The sequence below is a fragment of the Antedon mediterranea genome, chromosome 7, assembly GCF_964355755.1.
Source record: "Antedon mediterranea chromosome 7, ecAntMedi1.1, whole genome shotgun sequence".
Classification (NCBI taxonomy): domain Eukaryota; kingdom Metazoa; phylum Echinodermata; class Crinoidea; order Comatulida; family Antedonidae; genus Antedon; species Antedon mediterranea.
The window spans coordinates 3,094,323-3,122,058 of NC_092676.1; the positions used below are offsets into that span (position 1 = coordinate 3,094,323).

General features: G+C 34.6%; 2 protein-coding genes across 2 annotated transcripts; both read right to left on the bottom strand.

Moving 5' to 3' along the window:
- Positions 1-145: 145 nt before the first annotated feature.
- On the bottom strand, positions 146-748 carry LOC140054890 (uncharacterized). Its single transcript, XM_072100001.1, has one exon. It carries the CDS (start codon positions 746-748, stop codon positions 146-148), a length of 603 nt encoding a protein of 200 aa, XP_071956102.1.
- Positions 749-780: 32 nt separating this feature from the next.
- Positions 781-5,434, bottom strand: LOC140054891 (uncharacterized). Its single transcript, XM_072100002.1, has 2 exons — positions 1,065-5,434; positions 781-874 (listed from the first exon to the last, which is right to left on the bottom strand). Exons 1-2 carry the CDS (start codon positions 5,432-5,434, stop codon positions 781-783), a joined length of 4,464 nt encoding a protein of 1,487 aa, XP_071956103.1.
- Positions 5,435-27,736: the final 22,302 nt, after the last annotated feature.

Consider the following 27,736-nt stretch of genomic DNA (forward strand, 5'->3'; position numbering starts at 1 on the left):
AATTATAGAGGGCGTTCTATTATATTTCAATACTTTACACTCCCCCCTTTAAACCAAACGGGTTTAACAATCACTTAATAAAAAGGTAAATGAAATATTATAAAAACTAAATACATATGTACATAGTAAACACGACTATAGGGTCTTAATTAGCTCTTTCGAGCATACATAACTTGGTTATAGGTCTCTCATAGACACCACCCTTAGTTCTAATATGTACAGATCTTACATGTCCGTCACTACCTACATTCACATCCACCACCAACCCCAGTGGCCATTGATAGCGCGGAGTAGAGTTATCGGTAATAAGGACGAGATCACCAATTTTAAGATCTCTTTTCTCCATACCCCATTTTTGCCGATGTTGTAGCAATGGAAGGTATTCCTTCACCCACCTTCTCCAAAATATATCAGCGAGATACTGGACTTGTCGCCACCGTCTCCTGTAGATGTCTTGCTCTGCAAAGTGTCCAGGAGGCAAGGATGGTCCACTCCTCAGCAGGAGTAAATGGTTAGGAGTCAATGGTTGATCATCACTTGGATCGTCGGACAGTTTCGTAATAGGCCTGCTGTTAACGATGTTCTCGATGACACACATCAGAGTAGTGAGACTCTCATCATCAAGTGTCTGTTGGCGCACAAGACTATACATAATGGTTCTTATAGTGCGAATTTGTCTTTCCCAGACTCCGCCCATGTGAGACGCCTTCGGTGGGTTGAATGACCAGCTGATTTCCTTCTGCAACATAAAGTTGTCGATATGTTGACGATTCCATTCGGTCATGGCCCGTCTGAGCTCTTGCTTGGCCCCAACGAAGTTCGTGCCATTATCGGAGACCATCTCTTGAGGTACTCCTCGTCGAGCGATAAACCTCTGCAATACATTTATAAATGAATCCGTCGTCATAGAATGGGCGACTTCTATATGGACAGCTCGTGTCGTCATGCAAGTAAACACGCAACCGTAGCGTTTATGTTCTGTGCGTCCACGCTTAATGACGAGTGGTCCAAAATAGTTCACACCCACCCTGGAGAATGGCGGTTCGCCAATCTGCATCCTTGACTTCGGTAGTAGACCCATAATTTGATCAGTTGGCCGAGCTTTCATCCTCTTACACACGATACACTGTGACAGTTCCCGTCTCACGCTCCTCCGACCCTTCACCAACCAAAACTTCTGTCTTATATCAGCCAGCGTGCGTTCAATACCCCCATGTCCTGTTTGAAGATGGTAATGCCGTATAACGAGGTTGGTTACGTGGTTATCGCATGGCAACAAAATTTGATGTCGTTGGTCAGTGGTGAGGGTTGTCTGCAGTTCTATTCGACCACCAATCCGAATAATACCATCGTCAGCCAGGAAGGCTCCCAATCCCTTAATGTTTGTGATGTCTTTATAGCGTGTGGATTGGGTATACTGAATAATCACCCTCTCTGCTTGTTTGGTTTCATCCACCGTGAGTTTGTCACAGATAAGGCTCTGAATGTCATTCCTTTTCTTAAGGACGACATAACTTTTGAATCGCAATATCCAAGCTACACTTCGCTTTAATCCAACCCAAGACGAATATCGATCGAAATAGTGTTGAATAACAACGTTATCTTGCACGTTGGTACACACATTCACAGATTTCTTCACCTCTAGATCATCAGCGCTTACATCACCATACCCATCTGGTTGCATAGGCCAGGTTTTGTCAGTATCTTGTCTTAAAAATGTGGGACCCTCCAACCAAAACTTGTTGTTTACCAGCAGCCTCGCTTCGAGGCCTCTCGATACAATATCTGCCGGGTTATGTATCCCCTCGATATGTCTCCATTGTTCCGGATTAGAGCCGTCGTGTATAGTCGCTAACCTGTTGCTAACGAACGTCTTAAACCGCCTTTCTTCATTCTTGATGTACTGCAGAACTATCATACTGTCAGTCCAAAAACAAGATTTCCCCATTTTCAGCCCAATTTCACGAGTCAGTGTCTTGTCAATCTTTACTGCCAGTGTCGCCGCCATTAGTTCTAATCGCGGTATAGTCACAGTTTTCATGGGGCATAGACGTGACTTGGCTAGTATAAGTGCACTCCTAGTGCAGTTGTCCTCATTTGTCGTACGTAGGTACGTAGTCACCCCATACGCTATTTCTGAAGCGTCAGCGAAGTGGTGTAACTCTCGTGCCACCACAGTACCGAACACGTTGTCTTCTAGACATCTAGGTATCTTTAGGTTTTGTAAGTTCTGGAGATCGTTCTGCCATGATTGCCAACGTGACAACAAGTCATCCGGAACCGACTCATCCCAATCAACGCCCCGACGCACGAGTTGTTGCACGATGAGTTTGCCCCTCAACGTGAATGGTGCTGCGAATCCATGGGGATCGAACACCGAGCTTAATGCACTTAACACCCCTCTACGAGTTTTTGGTGTGTCCTTGTGGTTTACATTAAATCCAAACGTGTCGTCTTCGACATTCCACTTCATCCCTAGTGCCTTTTCGGATGGTAGGATGGCACCTTCTAGGTCAAGCTCCTTAACCGTCGTGGCCCTGTCCTCCACTGGAACATGACGTAGGATTTCTGAGCTATTGGCTATCCATTTCGTCAACTTGAACCCTCCCATGGATAACAAGGCCGTCAGATTCTTTAAAACTCTAACTCCTTCTTCTTCAGTTGAAACAGAGATTAGAGCGTCGTCCACGTAGAAATTTTCATTCACAATCTCAGTGATATTAACATCAACTTTAGCACGGTTATCTTGTGCCGCCTTTCTTAGAGCATAAGTGCTCGCGCTTGGGCACCAGGTTCCACCAAACAGGTGCACACACATACGGTAGGTACTCACTTCCGTCATTTCGTCGTCTGTCCACCAAAGAAATCGAAGAACCTCCCTTTCATTTGGTGGCACCCTAACCTGATGAAACATAGCCTTGATGTCACCCATGATGGCGTATTGTCGCCGGCGGAATCTCAGAAGGACCCCCATCAGGCTGTTGACAAGATCTGGTCCCTGCATGACTACGTCATTTAGCGATAGACCCCTATGTTTTGCCGCGCAATCGAATACTACTCGTACGTCACCATTCTTCTTGGGGACAGCGTGGTGTGGCAGATACCAATTTGGGAACGTCGAATTGCGGTTACCTACAGGTTCTGCATGATTTTCTTCAACTAGGGTTTTAATAACCTCAGCATATTTGGCTTTAAGGCTTACATCCTTCACCAATTTCCGTCGGAGATGGCCAAGTCTGACTTCAGCAGTATGTCTATTGTCCGGTAAAATAGGCGGGCGTTGCTTGAAGGGAATAGGTAAATGGTAATGTCCATCCTTAAACTGTACATTTTGATCCCATAGTTTAACTACTCTTTTGTCATTAACAGACATCATTCTGTCATCGTCATCCAATGCAGGTACGTCACAATCAGTTGTCCAAAATCTCTCCAGTATCTGATCAAGCCTCACGTTGTTCTGAATCTCGCAAGCAAACGTGGAAGATCTCTTCTCATTTCTTCCCATAACAGGACCGTTTAGGGACCACCCAAGGGATGTTCGTGTGGCATACGGTTCCCCTTTTCCACCGGCTCTTATTTCAAGCGGTTGTAACGCATCTGGAACATCTAGCCCAATTAGGAGGTCCACCTCTGAGTTGTCTAGTCGTGGGAGATTAACTCCATTTAGATGAGGCCATTTGTTCACTTCATCCAACTTCAAGGCTCGACTTGTCGAAGAGCGAATTGTCATTTTTCGTGTGGAATATACTAGTGGGAGTGCTACAGGTTCTCCTCCACCCATGCCTCTCACTTCCAGACTGATTATTCTGCTGGGTACACTGCTTTCATTATCACCGATGGTGTTAATGATCAGGTTCTCCGGTCTACCTCTCACCTTCAACGTCTTTGCCAATCTCTCTGTACAAAATGAGCTTGTACTCCCACTGTCCAATAGTGCGTATGCGTCTACCTCTATCCCACTTTCCGGTGATCGTATTGTGACCGGCAAGATTGGTAATGAGATGAAGGTGTTCATCTTGTCGGCGTGCCCAACTGGCTGCGTCTGTGGTTGCTGCGGTACACTAGCAGCTGGTGTCTGCTCTGCTTGATGTGGCTGAGCTTTAGATGCGGGGGCTTGTTGTTGTTGTTGTTGTTGTTGTTGTGTCGCCTTTGGCTTAATTATATGAAGGAACTTGGTGTGTTTCTGTCCACATCCAGCTACCGAGCATGTCCTATTCAATAGACATCTTGATGCGTTATGTCCAGGTTTTAGGCAATTAAAGCATAGCCGGTTCCTCTTTACGAATGATAGCCTTTCTTCAACATTCTTTTCTTTAAACTGTAGACAACCAAATAAAGAATGAGAACCTTCACACATTTGACAGGACGGGGATCCGATGGCAAAATTCTTATTTCGGCGTTTTTCGGGTTCTCTGTTGCTGGTCGTCTGTCTCTCTGGCTTGTTACCTGCACTACCCGAGACAAGGCTACCAAATACAGGATCATTTGCCTCCTTAGAGGCCGATTTAACAAAGTCAACAACATGTGCAATGGTAGGTGGACTGCCTCTAAGCTTTATCCTTTGATATTCTTTAACCCACCTTATCTGTAAGTATCGTGGTAACTTGTCAATTATTGACCTAAGGCTACGTTGGTTATTTAATTCCCCAAGAAAACCCATCGCATCTAGCGTTTCCCTGCAGGATGATAAATCGTCGGTAAATTGCCTTAACTCGGCAACGTCAATCTTAGGGCGATTTACAATCTTATCTACCCAGGTCTGGACGATCGTCCCTTTATCTCCGAACCTCTCTGAGAGGATTTCCCTTGCCAGTTTGTACCCTTCAGTTGGGGGCCGCATAAGGCAACATTGTAGGGCGTCACTTGCTCTACCCCTACAATATTTTAATAAGGTAGTCAGTTTAAAATTGTCGTCAGATACCTCCGACATTAATACATCAAAGGCTCTTATAAATGGCCAATACCTTAAAGGATTGCCATCATACATTTGTAATTCGGGCCTAGGTAAAGACATCGCCTTCACTAGGCTATCCATACTTAAATTACTACTACTAGTCTTTAGCTCACCGACCGCCTTAGTTCCTTGTTGGTTGTTGGCAGCGTCGACCTTTCCATTACCATGGTCTACTTTCCTCAATTCGCAAGAATGAGCCAATGCGCTCCTCCTCTGATCTGTATATTCTTTTTCTACTTTCGCCATCCACTCCTCTTCTTGCTCAAATATGTCATCGTCATCAATGACATCCAACAACGCGAGATGGGCCTTTTCTACTACTTTGAATGCCTCGTCCACCCGCTCTAATTGGTCGTCTATGTCAACAATAGTAACTCCTTCCGTTTTTAACAATGCGCTCAAAGTGTTCAAACTTCTTGTTACCAATCCCTTTCTGTTTCGGCGCTGCAAAGTCAGCGTAGTCTTCCTATCTTCTGCCATACTCGTATAGGCTAGTCAATCACTGTAGCGTACTACGCGAGTTCGCTTGGTGGCGTGTGTGGTCAATCGACGCAGATAACAAAAGACACTGATCCAGCAAATACAATATCTACAATTTATTTACAATAGACCGATCTTCCGTTCTGTTCTGGTGACTAAAAGAAGATAAAGGAAACTACATTACTTTCTATAATGTGTTACAGAATACAACGTTATTCAAGAAGTTACAGCGATATTATAATGAGTTAAATGAAAAGGTGTATAAGTGTACCAATTAAAATTAATATAAACATATCAATAGAATAGCGATCACAACAATGTTACCATTAAAGCAACAAGTAACAAACGTATTCCTTATCAATTACCACTACAAGTTAAAACGAGCCATGGGGTTCAAAATATAAACCTACTTGACTTTGACGCCTCAAATATACCAATCACAGTAAACAGATGCACTTGAACTACTCCCAGTTCAAAACAGCTGCAATATAAATAAATCGATCCTTGTTTATAATTTATAACCCATCCCCTCTCAACTATCCAGTTGCTATTGGCAACCAAAACTTAAATTGCCCTCCAATGAATCGAAATGAGGCACCACTCAGGCATTACACTTTATAATCGTTATACCTTAATACAAATGATGTATAGATTTCCAAACTACAGTAGGTTATTCTAAATAGCATACAACTGCTATAATGTATCAATAATATCATAAAAAACATCCTAATTAGACATATTAAATCCTTATCGCAACTGGAGAATTTAAAACAATCACTAATATCAACAAAGGCAAGAAATATATATACGGTATATAATGCATAGTTATAGTTTATAGCCTACCTACGGTATGAACGATAATATATATGTGATTAAAACAACTACTGTATATCGATAATGATACAGACTCTCACGAGCCCAATAACGTCATAATCGATTATTCAACATTATAAACATAAAGTATTCTATAAAGAAAAAATCGGAATCAACTTACATATAAAAAGTAACAAGGTTGTCGAAATCACAAATGTTGCCAAATTACACATAAATGTTTCATACAATTAACCAAGCTTTCAAAGTTATAAACAAGTTGTAAAAGTTACAAACAAGTTCCAAATAAACAATTTGTCACAACAAAAAATTAGAAAAGTGTCGAGTTGGAGATGTGTCGCTGTTCAAACCCAAAATTCATCTCTCCTGGAATTTGGTCACACCCCTATATATTAGACCTAGGAGCAACATCCACAAAATTATAGAGGGCGTTCTATTATATTTCAATACTTTACAATGGTAGTTATAGTATTGTTTTCTATGTTCCTGTTAAAAGATGAATCAATATCGGTATTAACAATCTTTTTTAGAATGTAGTATAAAAATAACTACAGTATAAATAAAACAAAAGTTAAAAATTTGAATTCGTTAATGAGGCGGTCTTAGTTATCCGCGCATTTGCATGTTGACGTCATAAAAATGAAAGTAGTAAGACAGAAGCGTTCCTAAATTGGAAATCCACATGATCAAACAAAAGAAACACACCGTTCCGAAAGAAACTAATGACAATTACAAAGGATGACACAGTTTGAATAGAGTAAATACCGTATAACATAGGCCTAATTAAATTTTGTTAAGAAAAATATATTATACTGAATTTACTTTTTACATTTATTTAATTTAGGCCGTAATTAGGTTTGTTGTTCATTTATGACTGTGAAGAAAAACATACGATTAAAACAACTATAAAATTAAAAAAAATAATGATTCAGTGTTATAATTTTAATTACCTATCAATATGTTAATAAAACATATTTTAAATTTAATTTCTATCATGTTAGATATATTTTCAATGACATTTGTTATATAAAAATTATTTTGCAAAGAAATAGTTGCATAAATTAATTTTATCAAACGTATGTAACATAACGAATTATGATGTTGAAAAAATTGTTTGTAATTCAGTCCATTTGCTCAGTAGTTCGTTTAAGTTTTATTTGTGTAATATTCTTGTAAATAAGAGAATTTATTGTTAACCTTTGTAATTATTTTGTAAATATCATATGTGCAATATTTTGCAAAGAAATAGTTGCATAGATTTAATTTTAGCAGGATAATATTTAAATTACATTTTACATTTACAAATTTATAAGTGTAATTAAACATTAGCAATAAACTTACAGTCTTTCCAATGCTTTTAAACCATTAAATGCATTTTCTGGCAATTTCCTTATTTGGTTATTTTCCAACCTCCTACAATAAAGAATACACAGGAAAAAGAAATTAAAACATCCAAAAAGTTGTCAAATTTATCCTCCTAAAAATGGTCCGAAACTCCCCCATTCGCAAATTGACACTTGACAAACACTCTCCCAAAAGTATCTGCTTATCCTTTCTATTCGGTTACCTGGGCTCTTAAATATCAAATTTTCGAGGACAGAAAAGGACAACAGAAAGAGGACACTTAGGAAAAATCGTTTTGTTTCTATAAATAACTTCTAAAAACTTTATTATCATTAACACAATGAGTATAATTTTGAAAATACTCAATACCATGGTGATCAACTAACAGGAAATTGTCTAAATACCTTATGGTTATGGAAGCTTCAACAACTCAATTAGGCCTAACGCTTTTACTGTACTTGACCAGGAATTTTACTAAAAAATAGCCTATACCGTATTTGTTACAGTACAAGATTCCATTTATTTTTTAATGTAGAATTCAATCAAATTTAGGAAATTGAATAGCATGATAAAATACTCACAGTAAAGTCAATGATGTCAAACCAACAAATGCATTGGATTGCAATGTACTTATCTCAAAATCTCTCAACCACCTTCAAGGTAAAACAATGCATATGTAATATGTATTATTATAATACATATTTTTAAACGCACGCGCATCAGAGATTAGATGAGTGGCCATGTTTTGCTATTGATTTTGGTTTACCGATTACAAAACATTTTCTGTATTTATAACGTTTGTAGAGTTATAAGCAAATTGAAAAAATACTCACAGTTCTGGCAGTGATGTCAAACCATTGAATGCATAGGCTTCCAGTGTACTTATTTGATTGGTTTCGAACAAGTCATTTCTAAAGAAAACAAGGCCAACAGCCATTAAGTCGCGTGCTACAATGCATAGTGATACCGGACCGACAGACCAACAGACAGACAGACCGACCGACCAACCTACCAACTGACCGAAATTACTGAACATGTTTAAAAATGTTGAAATGTTTAAAAACATTAATATATTTTTTTAATTTACACGTGCGTAGCCTGTCACATTTGACGTGCTCGTATAACATAATTTCGAGTTGAAAAGTAAGTCAAGAAAACAGAAATCGGGCAAAAAGAGTGAGCAATAACATTTGACGCGCAGTGCGCGCGCAAAAATCTGCGCACTCATGGCAATTTTGTAAATGCTTAAAATTGCCTGAAACGTACTCTTATTTCATCGAAAATAAATTTTGAAAATTGTAAGCGCGCGTACGCATGCGTTACATGCGCTACGCACGTAATTGTATTGCCATATGATGATTTATGCCCTGAAATTGATGAGTACCAAATTTTATTTAATTGTGATTATTTGTGAAGATATGATTACAAACGTGATTTCGTTAAATCGTGCGTAGACCGCGTAATTTTTTATTGCGCACCGTGAAAACATAACCACATCGATTCCTAGCCATAAGGAAAATACTGTGAAAAATTGACTAGATTAAACTGATATCAAGATAAGGTCAGAAAGCGATAAAACGCATAGTGATACCGGACCGACAGACAGACAGACCGACAGACAGACCGACAGACAGACCAACCGACCGACATAGTGAACTATAGAGTCGCGTCCACGCGACTAATAAAGGCTCAGTATGAAATAAATCAATTAGTTATAACTATATTTTTTCTTCTGTAATTTAAAACCATTAGTTAATTAATAAAACAAAATTTAATTCAGTATCATTTGTCTGGTTGTGAAATGTTAGGCAACATAAGGTCATCGGAATGCTATAAAAGTCACTATATTATGAATTATGCTTTATGCGATCGTGAGTATTTTGACGATTTCTAAGTGAGACCTATCGCGCTCAAACTATCTATCTACAGTAGTAGTCGAGCCGTTGACGAGTGAACATCGTATTATTTGGCTCCGCATACCATGCTGTAAGCCAGCGTGCATGTTTGATTCGTGGCAATACTGTATACTATTCAACAGTGCCTTACTACTATTATAAAGAAATGCAAACCTTACTCAAATATTAACAAAAGATGTAATTTATGCATTTATTTTTGCAGTAAATCATTGAAATGAATTATTAATCAAAAGGAATTCACTATGTAACTATGAAAAATACCTGTATCCAACGATTTGCCCAATGTGCAGTATCCTTCAAAGTAAGAGAAATACAAAATAATTGTTAATATTAAAAAAAATATATTTATATTTTGATGACTCAAAAGAAAATCACTACATGAACAAATACTAAATTCAGTGACATTCCTTTAATGATATTTATATTTTAAAATATAATTTTACAACTGAAAAATTGATTCTGATCATTATATCTTACAAACAATAAACATAATTAATGGTGAATTGACTAAAAATCTTTTTTTTATAAAACCAAATAATGAAATGTATTTGTTTAACAATACAATGCAAAATAATCTAAATTAAAACCAAATTGGTAAAAGTAAGCAAACATAAGCAATACACTTACAGTGTTTCCAATGCTGTCAAACCAGCAAATGCATTGGCTGGTAATGTACTTATTTGGTTACTGCTCAAATCCCTTAAAAGTAAAAAGAATGCACAGTATAAGTAAATCAAAATATCCAAGCTGTTTGATATAGACTTATTTTACATTAATTATAACTTTGTTCAATTAAACCTAAATAAATTAATAATGCAAAAAAAAAAAAAACAAAAAAAAAAAAAAAAAACAAAAAAAAAAAACAAACAAAAATGAGGAGTGGCGAATAATATTTACAGTCAAATGTCACGAACAAAAACATGTTTTGTAATTAATTAGTGAGTGTAATAAATACAGAAACATGACCTTTTCCCCTAATTTTAAAATTAATTCTTTTAGTCACCTAAAACTGTACAAATCTACATTTCTAATACATTATTTAGTTACTCCATATAAAGTATTGTATCAAGCCGTATGCAAACTTTATTGACTTTAACTAGATTTAAATTTGTCGATGAGGCGGAGTAAGGTTATTCGCGTATTTACAAAAACAAATTTTAACATGATAACTTCATATAAGTAGTTTCTGAGTACAAAAATAAAATTTAGAAGAAAATCCGACACACAGACGCAAGATGCACCCTGAAATGATTATGAAGAAATGGATATTTACATTTTGATAACTCAAGACAAAATTACTAAGCAAACATAAGCAATACACTTACAGTGTTTCCAATGCTGTCAAACCAGCAAATGCATTGGCTGGTAATGTACACATTTCGTTACCGTACAAATACCTTAAACGTACAAAGAATGCACAGTATGAGTAAATCACAATATCCAAGCTGTTTTATGTAAACCTATTTGACATTAATTATGACTTTGTTCAATTAAACCATAATAAATTAATAATGGAAAAAAAAAGAATAAAAACGAGGAGTGGCGAATAATATTTAGAGTCAAATGTCATGAACAAAAACATGTTTTGTAGTGAGTTCTATCAATCAGATTACACAAGTAATGTCCACTATTATACATTCTGATCAAAAAGGTTACATTACTGAAAGGTTTGGTGGTGAAAATATAAGACTTGTAGAAGATATACTTTCTTTTACTAATATCAAACCCGGCGCTTTAATTTTACTCGATTTTGCAAAAGCGGTTGATTCGGTAAACAGAAATTTAATGTTAAAAACGCTAACAAAAATTTGTATTTGGTCCGTCTTTTATTAAATGGATTAAAGTAATATATATACCGATACAGGAAGTATAATGGTAATTAATGCTTTGATGTTGGAAAGCATTAAGATGGAATGTGGACAAGGGTTTCCTCTATCGGCCTTGTTATTTATTTTGGTAGGTAACATACGGAACAATCCCCTGTAAAGGAATTGAATTGCCAAAAATAAATGATGAAAAATGTACTGTTAAGATTTCTCAGCTTGCAGACGATAATATCATCTTTACAAAAGATAAAGAATCGTTGATTTGTTTTTTACATGAGATTGAGCTATTCTGTAGAATATCAGGTTTAAGATTGAACAAAGAAAAAACAAATGGTATGTGGATTGGTGCGAGTAAACATAATATGTCAGAACCATGTAATATTACATGGACAAAGAAACCTGTAAAGTTTCTAGGAATTTATGTTGGATACGATAACAAATTATGTGAAAAGAAAAACTGGGACCATAAGATTATTTCTTTAGAAAATATCGTAAGATTATGAAAGAGAAGAAATCTCAAGTTATTTTTTATGTATGTACCTTAGTGATGTCAAATATTATATTAAGATAAAAATGTGGTAAATATATTTAAATAACTTAAAACAAAATTTCTACACCAAATTCAATTGTTTGTTAGCAACCATATGATAAATGTATTATCTAATATGTTAAACAGATTATAACATTATATAAGGAAATATAGTTGTTTAACATACAATGCGAAATAATTTATAATTTAATTTCTAAATGAAAACCAAATTGGTAAAAGTAAGCAAACATAAGCAATACACTTACAGTGTTTTCAATGCTGTCAAACCAGCAAATGCATTGGCTTGTAATGTACTTATTTGGTTAATGTACAAATACCTTAAAAGTAAAAAGAATGCACAGTATAAGTAAATCACAATATCCAAGCTGTTTTATGTAAACTTATTTTACATTAATTATGACTTTGTTCAATTAAACCTAAATGAATTATTAATGCAGAACCCCCCCCCCCAAAAAAAAAACCCCCAAAAAAACAAACAAACAAAAAAACCAAACCAAAAAAAGTTGGATAATTTTATTTAGAGTCAAATGTCACGAACAAAAATAAGTTTTGTAATTAATTAGTGATTTTAACAAATACTTACAGGTATTCCAATGCTGTCAAATCAGCAAATGCATTGGCTGGTAATGTTCTTATTTTGTTCCTGTCCAAATTCCTTAAAAGTAAAAAAGAATGTACAGTATAAGTAAATCACAATATCCAAGCTGTTTTAAAATTATTATTTTTTTTTTTTACCGTAAACATTGAAATGACGTAGTTAGACTACAGGCCCGTAGCCAGTGGAGTTTTATGGTTCGGGCGAAAGCCCCACCCCACCCCACTTTACAGCGAATTCCCCTTAATCGACTGCGAACCCCCATACCCGACATGCCCAATACCCTCACCTCATCTCTGAAAATCTTCCAAACACGTGCCCCACAGTACAAAAGGTTATTCGTAAATTGAAAAATTCGTAAACAAACTCGATTGTAAATAACTCCTATCTTCTTCACTGTGTATGAGCGTACGTCGAGCGATACGTGTCTGTAAATTTTTAAGAGTTGCAAGATAATTTCCGATTTTCACCTAAAAATTAGATACGAATTTTTGGTCCCTGGATATAACACGATATTGACGTGAATACCACTCTACAGCGAACTATGCCCCGAACAATTTGTACAAAGTACACCGCCAGAAAACCGCGTACCTATTGTTTAGATTAGATCACTCCAGTCGGCATGCATCAGGTATAGCCTTCCGATGTACATACTAAAAAAGGAACACTACGGTTACCTACAGTAAATTATAGTGAATATAATATAAACACTATCTATGCAGGGGAAAATTTCATTTTAAAATTTTGTTTAGCAATATTGCTAATCAAACTGATTTTTTAGTCCAGAAACATATAGTTTTGTTTTGTATTTTTTGCTACACAATTGTAGAAATGTGTAGCAATAAGGTTGTTTTGTATAGCTTTTTGCTATGCTACACTGGCGAAATTATTCCCTGTCTATGGTATCATGTACTGTAGTTTACATTTTAGCATCTGATTATTTTTTTCTAGGCCACCAGCAGCCGATACGTACTCAACTGTATCAATACCATCTATTTATTGATATATTTATTTCCTTAAAACATTCTGTAAATAAATATAGATAGAGGAGCTATAAAGCAGCATTGAATTTGCCTTCTCACTCAAAGTTTGCTTTTTTTCGGGGCTTTCTCTAGACGTACGTTCGCATTGAACTTGAAAGAAAACGCCCATCTAACATAGGGCAACACAATGTTATCGTCCTTTAAATAGTCCATGTGTTTAAGGAGGAGGAAAACAGTAGCCTACGATCGATTTGCTCATTGTTAGCATGCTGCATGAGAGCGGCCAATTGGACTTGCAATTTATCATGAATTTTATGTGCCAGATACCATTTCCGGCAGACGGCAGTGACCCAAATACAAATACTTAGTGTCCGAACCCTCCTTGGCAGATCCTGGCTATTGTATGTCAAATACTATGTTAAAATAAAAATGTTGTAAATATATTTAAATAACTTATTTTCTTAAAACAAAATTTCTAGACCAAATTCAATTGTTTGTTAGCAACCATATAAATAAATGTATTATCTAATATGTAATACAGATTCACTTTCAATTGTTATATCTTACAAAAAATAAATAGTTAAAATCATGATGAATAAAATTAACACATTTTGTACAACTGAAAATTTGATTCTGATTTATTCTATTTACAAATAATAAATAATTCATGGTGAATTAACTAAAAGTTAGTTTTGTTTTTGTTGAACTTATTTAAAAAAAATATAAAATCACATAATGAAATATATTCGTTTAACATACAATGCAAAGTAATTGTAATTTAAAAAAACAAATTAAAATTGGTAAAATTAAGCAAACATAAGCTATACACTTACAGTGTTTTCAATGTTGTCAAAACAGCAAATGCATTGGCTGGTAATGTACTTATTTGGTTACTGCTCAAATCTCTTAAAAGTAAAAAGAATGCACAGTATAGGTAAATCACAATATCCAAGCTGTTTTTAAATTATTTTATTTTTTCTGTCACCTCAAATGTTGAAATGTCTACATTCCTGTACATTATACAGTAGTTATACTGCATGTACTCTATTGTATGTACTTTAGTGATTTCAAAATATACTATGTTAAAATAAAAATGTGTGGTATAATATATTTTAATAACTTATTTTCTTAAAACAAAATTTCTAGACCAAATTCAATTGTTTGCTAGCAACCATAAAATAAATGTATTATCTAATATGTAAAACAGATTCACTTTCAATCGTTATATCTTTCAAAAAATAAATAGTTCAATCATGATGGATAAAACACATTTGTACAACTAAACATTTGATTCTGGTTTATTCTGTCTTACAAATAATAATAATAATATTGAATTAACTAATTAACTAATTAAATTTAATTTCTAAATTAAAATTGGTAAAAGTAAGTAAACATAAGCAATACACTTACAGTGTTTCCAATGCTGTCAAACCAGCAAATGTATGGGGTGGTAATGTACATATTTCGTTACCGTACAAATACCTTAAACGTATAAAGAATGCAGAGTATAAGTAAATCGTAATATCCAAGCTGTTTTATGTAAATTTATTACACTAATTATGACTTTGTTCAATTAAACCTATATAAATTTATAATAATAAAAAAAAACAAAAAACAAAAACAAAAACAAAAAAAAAACAAAAAAAAAAAAACAAAAAAAGAATAAAAAGCAAAGAGTAGGGAATTTTATTTAGAGTCAAGTTTCACGAACAAAATATGTTTTGTAATTAATTAGTGAGTTTAAGAAAAACTTACAGGTATTCCAATGCTGTCAAATCAGCAAATGCATTGGCTGGTAATGTACTTATTTGGTTCCTGCCCAAATTCCTTAAAAGTAAAAAGAATGTACAGTATTAGTAAATCACAATATCCAAGCTGTTTTTAAATTATTTTAGTTTTTCTGTCACCTCAAATGTTGAAATGTCTACATCTCTGTAAATTATACAGTAGTTATACTGCATATACTCTACTGTATGTACCTTAGTAAAGTCAAATACTATGTTAAAATAAAAACAAGGAAAAAATATTTTAATAAATTATTTCTTAAAACAAAATTTCTACACCAAATTCAATTGTTTGTTAGCAACCATATAATAAATGTATTATCTAATATGTAATACAGATCCATTTTCAATTGTTATAATAGTTCAATCATGATGGATACATTAACACATTTTTGTACAACTGAAAATGTAATTCTTACAAAACACTTACAGTGTTTCCAATGCTATCAAACCAGCAAATGCATTGGCTGGTAATGTACTTATTTGGTTATACCTCAAATCCCTTAAAAGTAAAAGAATGCACAGTATAAGTAAATCACAATATCTAAGCGGTTTGATGTAAACTTATTTGACACTAATTATGACTTTGTTAATAAATTATTAATGCACCAAAAAAAAAAAAAACAAGGAGAGAGAGGAATAATATTTAGAGTCAAATGTCACGAACAAAAACATGTTTTAATGAGTGTAAGAAAAACTTATTCCAACGATATTAAACAAGCAAATACATTGACTGGTATAAAACCATATAATGAAATATAGTTGCTTAACCTACAATGCGAAATAATTGTAATTTATTTTCTAAACTAAAACCAAATCGGTAAAAATAGGCAAACATAAGCAATACACTTACAGTGTTTTAAATTCTGTCAAACCAGCAAATACATTGGCTGGTAATGTACTTATTTGGTTATATCTCAAATCCCTTAAAGTAAAAAAAAAAAGAAAAATGCACAGTATAAGTAAATCAAAATATCCAAGCTGTTTTTAAATTATTTTAGATTTTCTGTCACCTCAAATGTTGAAATGTCTACATTCCTGTACATTATACAGTAGTTATACTCCATATACTCTATTGTATGGTTTTTAGCAATGTAAAAATAATTTTCTTAAAACAACATTGGTACACAAATTGTTTGCTAGCAATCATTCATATTAATAAATGAATTATTTAATGTGTTATACAGATTCACATTCTATTGTTATATCTTACAAAACAAATTGTATATATATAAGAATACTTAGTTGTTCGAACCCACGACCTCCAGATCACTGGCCTGGCATTCATACCTCTAGACCACCGAGCTTGTTTTTATTTTATTTTTATTTTTATTTTTATTTTATTCAGTCAAAACCAACAGCGATAAATACCGCCACTAACAGGTTTGAAACATAAAACAATACAACATCAAACACGGTTAACAATAAAATATGCTGATGGCTAGTGGTTAGATTCGAACACAATTGCAACCCTGTCGGTGTAGTACCCCCTGCTTACTTGGGCTCGAATCTAACCACTAGCCATCAGCGCAAGCTCGGTGGTCTAAAGGTAGGAACGCCGGTCTAGCGACCTGGAGGTCGTGGGTTCGGGTCCCACTCGAGGACAATATTCTCAAATGTACTTAGTACTCCCTGACGCAAAGCTACTCCACAGTAGTTTAACACAATTACAATATATGGGCCCTTGCACTGATGAAGGGCTAGTGTTGCCCGAAAGCTCTGCTAACTTTTCTGGGTGTTTTACTTTTACTTTCGCCTTCATGATATGCGTTAAATTTACCATGAATTATATACATATATAAACATATCAGGCAAAGAATTCACCGCCCGGTGATATACTGAAATTTTAATTAATTAATTTGAAACGATAAAGATGAGGAAATCTGTTAAATATATATATCTATATATAAATTAACGTAAGGGCAAAATTCGGTAAATCGCGCCTTATTTCTAGAATGTTTACTCGATGGTATATAAAGTTGGTTCGTACTTTCGGTACTGATTTTAACCACCTGATGTAACCCTGTTTACTAATTAAATTGAGTTCGATAATTAGTTATTGACGATTAAAACAAATTTAGGTTCAACGATTTGCCCCAAATGTTTTACTGTATTTAGATGTAGGCCTATAGTATTAATAGGCCTATAGTAAAACATGAAAAAAAATATTTCGTTACTGAGTGGATAAAGAATATATTTAAAAATTGTTCTTCTTTGTACCTATCCGCTTTCCCATCCCTCAACCCTAATGTTACATACAAAACACAAATTGGGTTTCTTTAAATGGGTCCAAATCAAAAATTTGGACTCATTTTGATAAGTTTCTCCTTCGGAAGTAATTCCCAGGGTGCTAATTTTAGTTGACTACATAAATCATCGTGTCTATTTATTCGTTTCTGTAAACGACAATGTATTACAGTCCTACGGTACGTACATTTGAAATCGCCAGTTTTGCTACGCTGCTGAAATTACTGTGAATTCGAGAACCATCTAGTCTATATATAAATTTACGTAAGGGCAAAATTCGGTAAATCGCGCCTTTCTTTTAGAATTTTTACTCGATGGATATAAAGGTGGTTCGTACTTTCGGTACTGATTTTAACCACCTGATTTAACCCTATTTACTAATTAAATTAAGTTAGATAATTAGTTATTGACGATTAAAACGAATTTAGGTTCAATGATTTGCCCCAAAGAAGGGTGTTTTCCGATCGTGGTATACACTGTCTAATGGATGTCCATCTTGAAAAATACCCGCCACAAAAATGCGAGGAGGCTTCGCATTTTCCTATCTCCTCCTACGATAATTGTTTTTAATAGCTGAAAACCGGTTGAACAGCTAGAGTACAGCATCATAATGTTGAAGACAGGCCGATTTTCTTTAAAAAATACTATTTTGATAGATTTAATATACGATTATACAAATGTAGTGATTTGCGATGAATGGAACATCCCAAAACTTGCAATACTTTGACAATACTGTACTGTAAATACCTATTAACTATTTTCGGTCCTCATTTGAATCGAACAATTCTTACAGTGAATGTTCGTACTGTTAGATGTAATATAAAAATATATACAAATAAACTTTATTACTGAGATTGTGGATAGGCTCTACTGTTAGATATATAAACACATTATTATATACAAATAAACTTTATACTGACAGTTCCTTCTCAACGTTTGTATTAATTAATAATTACCAATAATATAAACGTCGTAGTGGTGTATCGTGATATGTACTTTAATATTTTAATCGATTATGACAGTGACAGTTTTAAACAAAGTATTAAATCGCAAATGTTTTACTGTATTTAGAGGTATATTATTTATAGGCCTATAAAACATGAAAAAAATATTTCGTTACTGAGTGGATAAAGATTCTATTTAAAAATTGTTCCTCTTTGTACCTATCCGCTTTCCCATCCCTCAACCCTAATGTTACATACAAAACACAAATTGGGTTTCTTTAAATGATGAGTCCAAATCAAAAATTTTGACTCATTTGTGATAAGTTACTCCTTCGGTAGTAATTGAATTCCCAGGGTGCTAATTTTAGCTGACTACATAAACCATCGTGTCTATTTATTCGTTTCTGTAAAGACAATGTATTTCAAAAGTCGATATAGCTGTGTTAACAGAGACTTGGCTGAATGATGCTACTATTGATTTTGTGAATTGTTCCGGTTTTAAAAAGTTCACGAAGAATAGATGCAACAAGAGAGGTGGTGGTGTTGCTATTTTTGTTGGTGATGATTTTGCCTGTGAATCTTGCATTGCACATGGTAGCTGTAATTTCGAATGCCTTTGGATAAAGACAACTATTCCAGGCAAGTCAAATCAAGGTAGTCACTTTTATATTGGAGCTATTTATTATCCTCCGTCTGCCGCTAATGCGGATTTGTTGATTGAGCACATTGTTGATACAATTGATAACATTCGTTCTATGGATTTCGCTGCTCCTACTGCTATTTTGGGTGACTTTAATGACCTAGATCTAGCTGAGCTGGAAGTGAATGTTGGACTGTCGCAAGTTGTTAACTTCGCTACACGAAAGGATGCCCTGTTGGACAAGATATTTTTGAGTCGTGCTGATCTTTACCATCTTCCGCAACGCTTAGCGCCACTGGGTCGGAGTGACCATAATGCCATCCTATTGGAACCACTGATTGAATTACCTCAGCACAAGCGTCTATCAGTGCGTTCTCAGCCATATCGTGACTCCTCTGTTTTGTCCTTTGGTCAATGGGTTACAACCCATGAGTGGAATGATGTGCTGAATATTGAGGACGTCAATCGAAAAACCAAAATGTTCTCTTCAATTTTGAATGGTGCTTTTAACAAGATATTTCCTGTGCTGAGTAGGAACAAGCGCACTGCTGACAAGCCCTGGATGTCCGACAAGATTCGAAGATTAATTGACTCTAGACAAAATTTGTTTCGTAGGTTTGGTAGAACGGATGAGTGGCGTTCAATTCGCAACTTAGTCCAAGATTGTATTAGAAAGGCTAAAAACAAATATTATTGTAATTCCTTATTAAGTCTTAAACGTAACAACCCTGCCATGTGGCATACAGGTATTAAACAACTATGTAATCTTAAGACTAAAAATACTAATTTCACCTTGCCTGGGCTGTCCAAAGTTGAAACTGCCTCTGAGATTAATGCCCATTTCTCTAGTGTTTGTAATGCCATCCCTCCTCTTAATTTAAACGATTTGCCTGCTTATCTCTCAGCCCCTGGGCCACCACCTTTAATATATGCTGGTCAGGTCCTAAAAGCCCTTTGTAATCTTAAGCCTAACAAAGCTGGCCATCCAGATGAACCTCCTATTAAACTATATAGAGATTTTGCTCCTGAACTTGCTGAACCTGTTGCGGATATCTTCAATCATGCATTGAAGGATGGTGTTTTCCCCGACCTTTGGAAAAGGGCTACTGCAGTTCCCATTCCTAAAACTGTGAATGCTAGTTCTGTCTCTGACCTTAGACCTATTTCCCTTACCAATGTTCTTGCCAGGGTATTTGAATCTTTTATTGTTAAGTGGATTCTTGAAGATATTAAGGGTAAATTAGATTCTCGTCAATTTGGTAGTAGGAAAAAGGCTTCCTCAACTCACTATCTTGTTAGTCTTATTGACTCTACACTCAAAGATGTTGAGAAGGGTAAATGTTATGTTAACCTATGTGCCACTGACTTTACTAAAGCTTTTGATCGTGTTGATCATAATGTTATTATTATAAAGTTGATTGAACTGGGTGTGAGGTCGTCCATAATTCCCATCGTCTGCAGCTTTCTCACTTCCCGTTCTCTCAACACCAAGTTTGCTGGGATTTTGTCATCTTCAAAGTCACTGACTTGTGGTGTCCCACAGGGGACATTGCTTGGCCCTGTACTTTTCCTAGTACTTATTAACGATGCTTGTGTTGATTGCTGCAGACGATGGAAATATGTGGATGACCTCACCCTTGGGGAGGTCGTTCGCAAAGGTGATTTGCCTTCCATGCAATCCCTGTTAGATGATCTGAGTGTTTGGTGTTCATCCAATAATATGATACCCAAACCCTCCAAATGCCATATCTTGGTTGTCAATTTTCTTAAGGACAAGTCGGATGATATTATATCGCCTTCTTTTAGTCTGAGTGGTTCCATTTTACAAGTAGTTGATCACATGACGCTTCTTGGTGTAATCATTCAAAATGACCTGAAATGGGAACTTAACACTAATAATATTGTGTCTAGAGCTTCTAGACGTTTATTTTCCTTGTGCATTTTGAAGAAAGCAGGAATCTTAATTAATGATCTGTTGACTGTTTATATGGCGTATATAAGACCTATTTTAGAATATGCTGCCCCTGTTTGGCATGGCGCTATCACTAAGGACATGTCCAAGTCTATTGAAAAGGTACAAAAGAGAGCATTGCGTATCATGCTAGGTAACAACTATTTGTGCTATGATCATGCATTGTCTGTTACTGGTTTACCTACTCTTGTAGAGAGAAGAAACAAACTTGTGTTGTCTTTCGGGGAAGGCTTATTAAAATCCGAGCTGTTTAGAGAAATACTTCCCCCTCTTCATAAGCCAGCTCGGTCTCTCAGAGTCAACCGCTTTCTAGAAGTACCTCATTGTAAAACCAGCAGACTTAGGTCGTCTCCAGTTCCCACCATGGTGGATATAATTAATAGGCACCACTAGCTCTTTTTTAGATATGTAATAAGTGAATGTTTTAAGGTTTTTTATTCATGTATGTTTTTAATTGTATGGTACGATATCTAATTTTATTAAGATGTTTCTATTTTTATAGCAATTTTAACTAATTTTTAGTCTTTTGTAATACATTTCATTTCAGTCCTTGACTGTCGTTTTGTAATATATTTTTATATACCGAATAAATAAATAAAATAAATAAATTACAGTCCTGCGGTACGTACTGTACATTTGAAATCGCCAGTTTTGTTACGCTGAAATGACTGTGTATTCGAGAACCATCTGTGGGCACGACCTAGATGGTACGCGAGCGAAGCGAGCGTATCTAAATATAAATTTACCTAAGGGCAAAATTCGGTAAATCGCGCGTTATTTCTAGAATGTTTACTCGATGGTATATAAAGTTGGTTAGAATCTCGGTACTGATTTAAACCACCAGATGTAACCCTGTTTACTAATTAAATTGAGTTAGATAATTAGTTATTGACAATTAAAACGAATTTAGGTTGAACGTTTTGCCCCAAATAGGGGTGTTTTCCGATCGTGGTATACACTGTCTAATGCATGTCCTCTTAAAAAATACCTGCACACAATAATACGAGGATGCTTCGCATTTTCCTATCTCCTCCTACGATAATTGTTTTTAATAGCTGAAAACCGGTTGAACAGCTCGAGTACAGTATCATAATGTTGAAGACAGGCCGATTTTCTTAAAAAAATACTATTTTGATAGATTTAATATACGTTTATACAAATGTATTGATTTGCGATGAATGGAACATTCCAATCTCTCAGACTCCCGGTTTGTAGGTAAATTTATGAGCCCTCCATGGTTTAACACAAGTAGGTACATTTATGGGCCCTTTGAGAATAAACTTAACACTAGATATGGCATTGCAATACTGCAATTACTGAACGTAATAACTATTTTTGGTCGCCAATTGAATCGAAATTTTCTTACTGTGAATGTGGTTACTGTTTATTGTATTAATTAGTAATTATAAAAAATATAAACGTCGTAGTGGTGTATCGTTACATGTACTTTACTATTTCAATCGACTATAACAGGTACAGTTTTAGTTTTTTTGAACTCATTTTAAGACAAGTTTCTCCTTCGGAAGTAGGCCTAATTCCCAGTGTGCTAATCTTAGTTGACTACATTAATCATCGTGTCTATTTATGTATTTATAGTCCTGCGGTACGTACATTTGAAATCGCCAGTTTTTTTACGCTGAAATTACTGTGTATTCGAAAACCATCTGTGGACACGACCTAGATGGTACGCGAGCGAAGCGAATATATAATTCGTGGTAAATTTAACGCATATCATGAAGGTGAAAGTGCTCGATATATATATATCTCTAAAGGCAAATATCTGAAAAATGACAATGCTGTGGGTATCAGTGGCTGGATCTCAATGGAGATACAAAAAAAAGCGAAAAGTATATATATAACGATAAAGATAAGGAAATCTGTGAGAATGAGAAAAAGTCGCCCCAACCGAGACTCGAACTCGGACCGTCTGCTTGATATGCAGTTGCCCTAACCATTAGACCACTGGGGCTTTCATGGTATTGTTCAAACTGGATTGGATAGCGACTCTTTAACATTCTCAACGTGGTACGGCGGAACAGCACTAGTCCTCAGTTGTACGCACGCGTAACAACAGAGATCAAATTGATACGCCAGAAAAGTTAGCAGGGGCGGATTGCTATAAGCGGTCTATAACCGGTCTTAGCGCTTAGTCGGCTATAATTCGTGACGTAGCAAGTAGTCTTACATTATAGACCATTGCTATACCGCGGTCTAACCTGTAAACGGTCTTTAAAATTAAAGCCTACTCGAAGGAGTCTTAAAACAGTCTTAAACCTCTCTTTTTGTTGCTTTTACGTATTATTTATCGTCAAAGACAACCAATAGAACGAGTTTTAAGTGTTAAATCAAATAATAACGGTGATTTTATTCTTATATAGCCCTAGAATAGATTTTCTTGCGTAGAAATGTACGTACTGTTATGATTGTGAATGGAACAAGCGTGACGAACATTACCTTATTTGGTATTCTACGCGCAAAGTACGCCCTCAATTTGTTACTTTACGCGGTCTTATCTAAGACTGTTTTATAGCAATGGTCTAACAGGGGTGGCTTTAGTAAGACCGTCTATCAGATAAAGCCGGCTTTAATCGTCGGGGAGTTAAGACCATTAGTTAAGAATGTTTTATAGCAATCCGCCCCAGAGCTTTCGGGCAACACTAGCCCTTTTTGATTATGATCATGCGGGAAATTACCCCACGACGTTACTTGATGGAAATAAAAGTGGGATGAACCCACATAAGACAAAAGAAAATACACTTACAAGTATTCCAATTCTGCCAAACCAGCAAATGCATTGGCTTGTAATGTTCTTATTTTGTTACTGTACAAATACCTTGAAAGCAAAAAGAATGTACAGTATAAGTAAATCACAATACCCAAACTATCTTAGTTTTTCTGTTTGAATGTCTCGATATATTATATTTTAAACAAAATGTCTGCAAAAAATTCAAATTGTTTGTTTAACCATATAATGTACTATATAATATGTAATATGTTCAAATACTGTAGTTTAATCATGGTGGATCAATTAAAAAAACGTTTTTTGTTGTACTGTAAATAACAATAATAATAAAATTATAGAATATATTTCGTTATCAATGTAAAATAATGTGTAATTTTATTTCTGATTCACTATTAACATGGACCTATATAAATTCTATTCTCAATGAAACATAAATTGTAGAGTTTGGTTGTAGAATATTAGTGGTATCAAACAATTTTAGTTAAACAAAAACATTTGTACCTACAATGCTGTTATTGGATCATACACATTGTACTTAACAAGCTCTGTATGTATATTTGCATTCTATCGAGTACATCTAGTGTCATTAAGACAATAACCATTTGAGTAACACGTCTGGACATTGCATGTGCAATATGTTGAGCATCCGTCTATAATGATTTTTAAAAAAAACACCATCAGTTAATTCAGTAATTCATATAAAACAACAACATTAACATTGCTTATATTTGACATAGTAGATGATGATGAATAATGGTGATGATAACAATAATAATAATAATAATAATAATAATAATAATAATAATAATAATAATAATAATAATAATAAATTTAGCTTACAAATCCAAAATATCCATATTAGGCCTATTTAGAAAACGATATGTCAATTTAAGTATTTTTACGGTTAACATTAATTCTTATACAGTTCCATACAGGTGTATTAAAACAGCTTTAAGATTACACTGTTTATTTCGTGAGATTATTTTTCCTGATTTAATTAAAAATAAAACAAATCGCTTACTGAAGACAATAATAAAGACAAAATAAATTACATTAATGAATCCATTTTTGTAAATGACATGCAATTTGACTTTTTTTTAACACTAGTCGCGAATTTTTACTAGATGGTATATAAAGTTGGTTCATACTTCCGGGTTTGATTTTAACAACCGAATGTAACCCTGTTTACTAATTAGGTTGAGTTAGATAATTAGTTATTGACAATTAAAACGAATTTAACTTCAGCCATTTGCTCCAAATAAGGGTGTTTTTCGATCGTGCAAACTGTATAATTGATCGCGGTATTGCTGAAAAATACCCACACACAATAATAAGAGGATGCTTCGCATTTTCTCTTCTCCTAATTGTGTTTGATAACTAAAAAACCGGTTGAACTGCTCGACTACAGCATCGTAATGTTGAAGACAAACCAACTTTCTTAAAAAAATGCTTTTTAACAGATTTTGTATACGCTTATACAAACGTATTTCTTGTCGATTAATGGAAAATTCCAATCTTTCAGTCTTTCAGTCACCATAGGTATTTGGTATAACACAGGTAGGTAAATTTAGATTGTTCAAGTAAATACCATCCTAATTGGTATAATTAATACATTATTTAGTTTACACATCGTTTGAAACTAACTTCTGCGAAAGAGTGGGCGGTTTCGGCCTAAGAAGGAAGACGTTGCATCAAGGACAGAAGTATCACACGGTCCTAACGGGACACACAGATAGCCCACAGTCTTCCATGCCAGCTTACTCAATAACTCGGCTATCGGGGTCTTATCATCAGTTCTCCCTACGTAATTTTATATACTATTCCCCACAATATACTCGGATGCTTTATGGCGGGCACAGTTGAAAATCTACCGATGAAATCAGACATTTTAGTTTCAAAACCCTTTATAATATCTTCCTAAGATAGTGAACAATATCGTAATAGTGGAAATTAATGTTATCAAATCTACGTTTCGCGGTACATCTAAGATAGATAAGGTAGGTATCCAAGGCGGAGATTTGTCTCGAAGTTTTCCATTGTGCTCGCCAATGTCAGATTAACCATATTTATATATAGATAATGACAAATTATAGCAAAAATACCGGATCTAAAGACAGTCCGCAAGATTCGTAGTAAAATAAAATTTAACGAGATCTAAGTAGTAAAGATAACTTTATAAGTGGCAAGATCTGAGTAGTCTAGTAAACCCTACCAATTGATTTTTAAAAAGTCGATACTTTGGTCATTTTTCGAAAATGTCCATGAAAATGGCGAAATTTGGTCAGATATGTGCAGTCAAGTAAATGCACGATACTCGCTAATAAAAAAAAAATGTAATTATAATATATTATGCTATTATATGATAAATTTAAAAGTAAAAAAAATTAATCTTACCAGTTAAACTGGGATTACTATTACTATAATTAGAGTAATAAGGATCATACGAATAACTGGAACTGTTTGCTACTTGGCCAGAAACATAAAAGCTAGAAAACACCACCACGAATATCACAAGGATTTTGAAGATCATCATCTTCTTGCACAGGTCTGTATAAACGCTGTCCAAATAATCAAATTAGACTACCTGTGAGAGTTGGGTCAGTTTATGAAATACTTTTTACTCTGAGATTGTATCTATTATTGGCGCTAGTGAGTTTTAATAATTTAGGTTATTAATCACTTCACCAGAGATCTTCAGATAAACGTAGTCATCATGATACATTTAATATTTAATTTGTTTTTTTTTAGAATATTAATATAGTAGAAAGTTGAAACGTGTAACAACTGTCATCTTTATAAGAATACATTATACTGTAACGTTTTTGAGTTCAACGTCTCTGATATATGTTATGTTGTTAACGTTTTCCGTCTTCCGACATTACGCTTTTCACAATTTGTTTCCATTTTTTTTCTGTTTATGGCAGGATGGTTTGTTATTGTGTTAGTGTCTACTTGTCCTTGTAAGTCTTTGTTTATTTGATTCATCCAGTTATTTTTTTGGTCTTCCTACGGGTCTCTGATAGGTCTATTACAATTATATATTTTCAATTAATTTTTTTCAAAATATGGCAGCGCAAAATTTCGACCCTTTTATTTGTCGACAAAACTGTAGCGCTCAGTTGATGAAGCGAACTGTTTATTCGGCAGTCTTTACTAAATAAATTGCATGAAACAAACAATTAAATAACAGCATTAACATGATGTTGGCATGTAGTTGATAATATTTTTTATCATAAAAATACTACCGGTGGTCTAGGCTTAAATTAGTGTAACCGTCACAAAAAGTTGTATACATCCTCATTTATGGCGGCGCCCTACCACATGGACAATATTACTTTTACAGAGAAAATCGCGGATTCTTGTGATATATTCTATGGTAAAACTAAAACCAAAGAATATGTCAGAAGAATGGGCAGTCCTCGATTTTTGCAATGGAAATTTGGTATCACTTTTAACCGAGCATGGACAGACTAGAAAAGACTTGATTTAAATTGATATTATACATGTCGCATTAAATAGAATTATAATAATATTTATGCAATTATATAGCATTTTATAGAAAATATTTAGTAACAAACTATTGTACATTCACTTCTAGAAAAAATTATTTTACCACCATGCTAAATTAGTTCACAAAGAAAGGCTTAGCAACAACCAACATCAACCATTTGTTACCAAGCATGACGTACTGCCATTACCGCAAACTAATGTACATAGGCCTACCCGTTATTCAAGTCATGTTTGTATGATATAAATTACTATAAATAATAATTATTTTTGCTACCAGAAACAATTAGTTCATAAATATTATTAAACTATCCTTTGTGAAAACTCGTCAACCACTTTAACGCGCCCGGTAGTTGACGCGAACTGTATTCGGCAATTTTTTTAATAAATAATTTGCATATCACGAAAAATTAAAATATC

Excerpts from the sequence above, each read along its gene's own strand:
- LOC140054891 (XM_072100002.1), bottom strand. The coding sequence starts at position 5,434 with ATGGCAGAAGATAGGAAGACTACGCTGACTTTGCAGCGCCGAAACAGA. Across the intron at positions 875-1,064 it reads ATTATGGGTCTACTACCGAA|AGGTTTATCGCTCGACGAGG; the intron begins GTCAAGGATGCA and ends AATGTATTGCAG.
- LOC140054890 (XM_072100001.1), bottom strand. The coding sequence starts at position 748 with ATGTTGCAGAAGGAAATCAGCTGGTCATTCAACCCACCGAAGGCGTCT.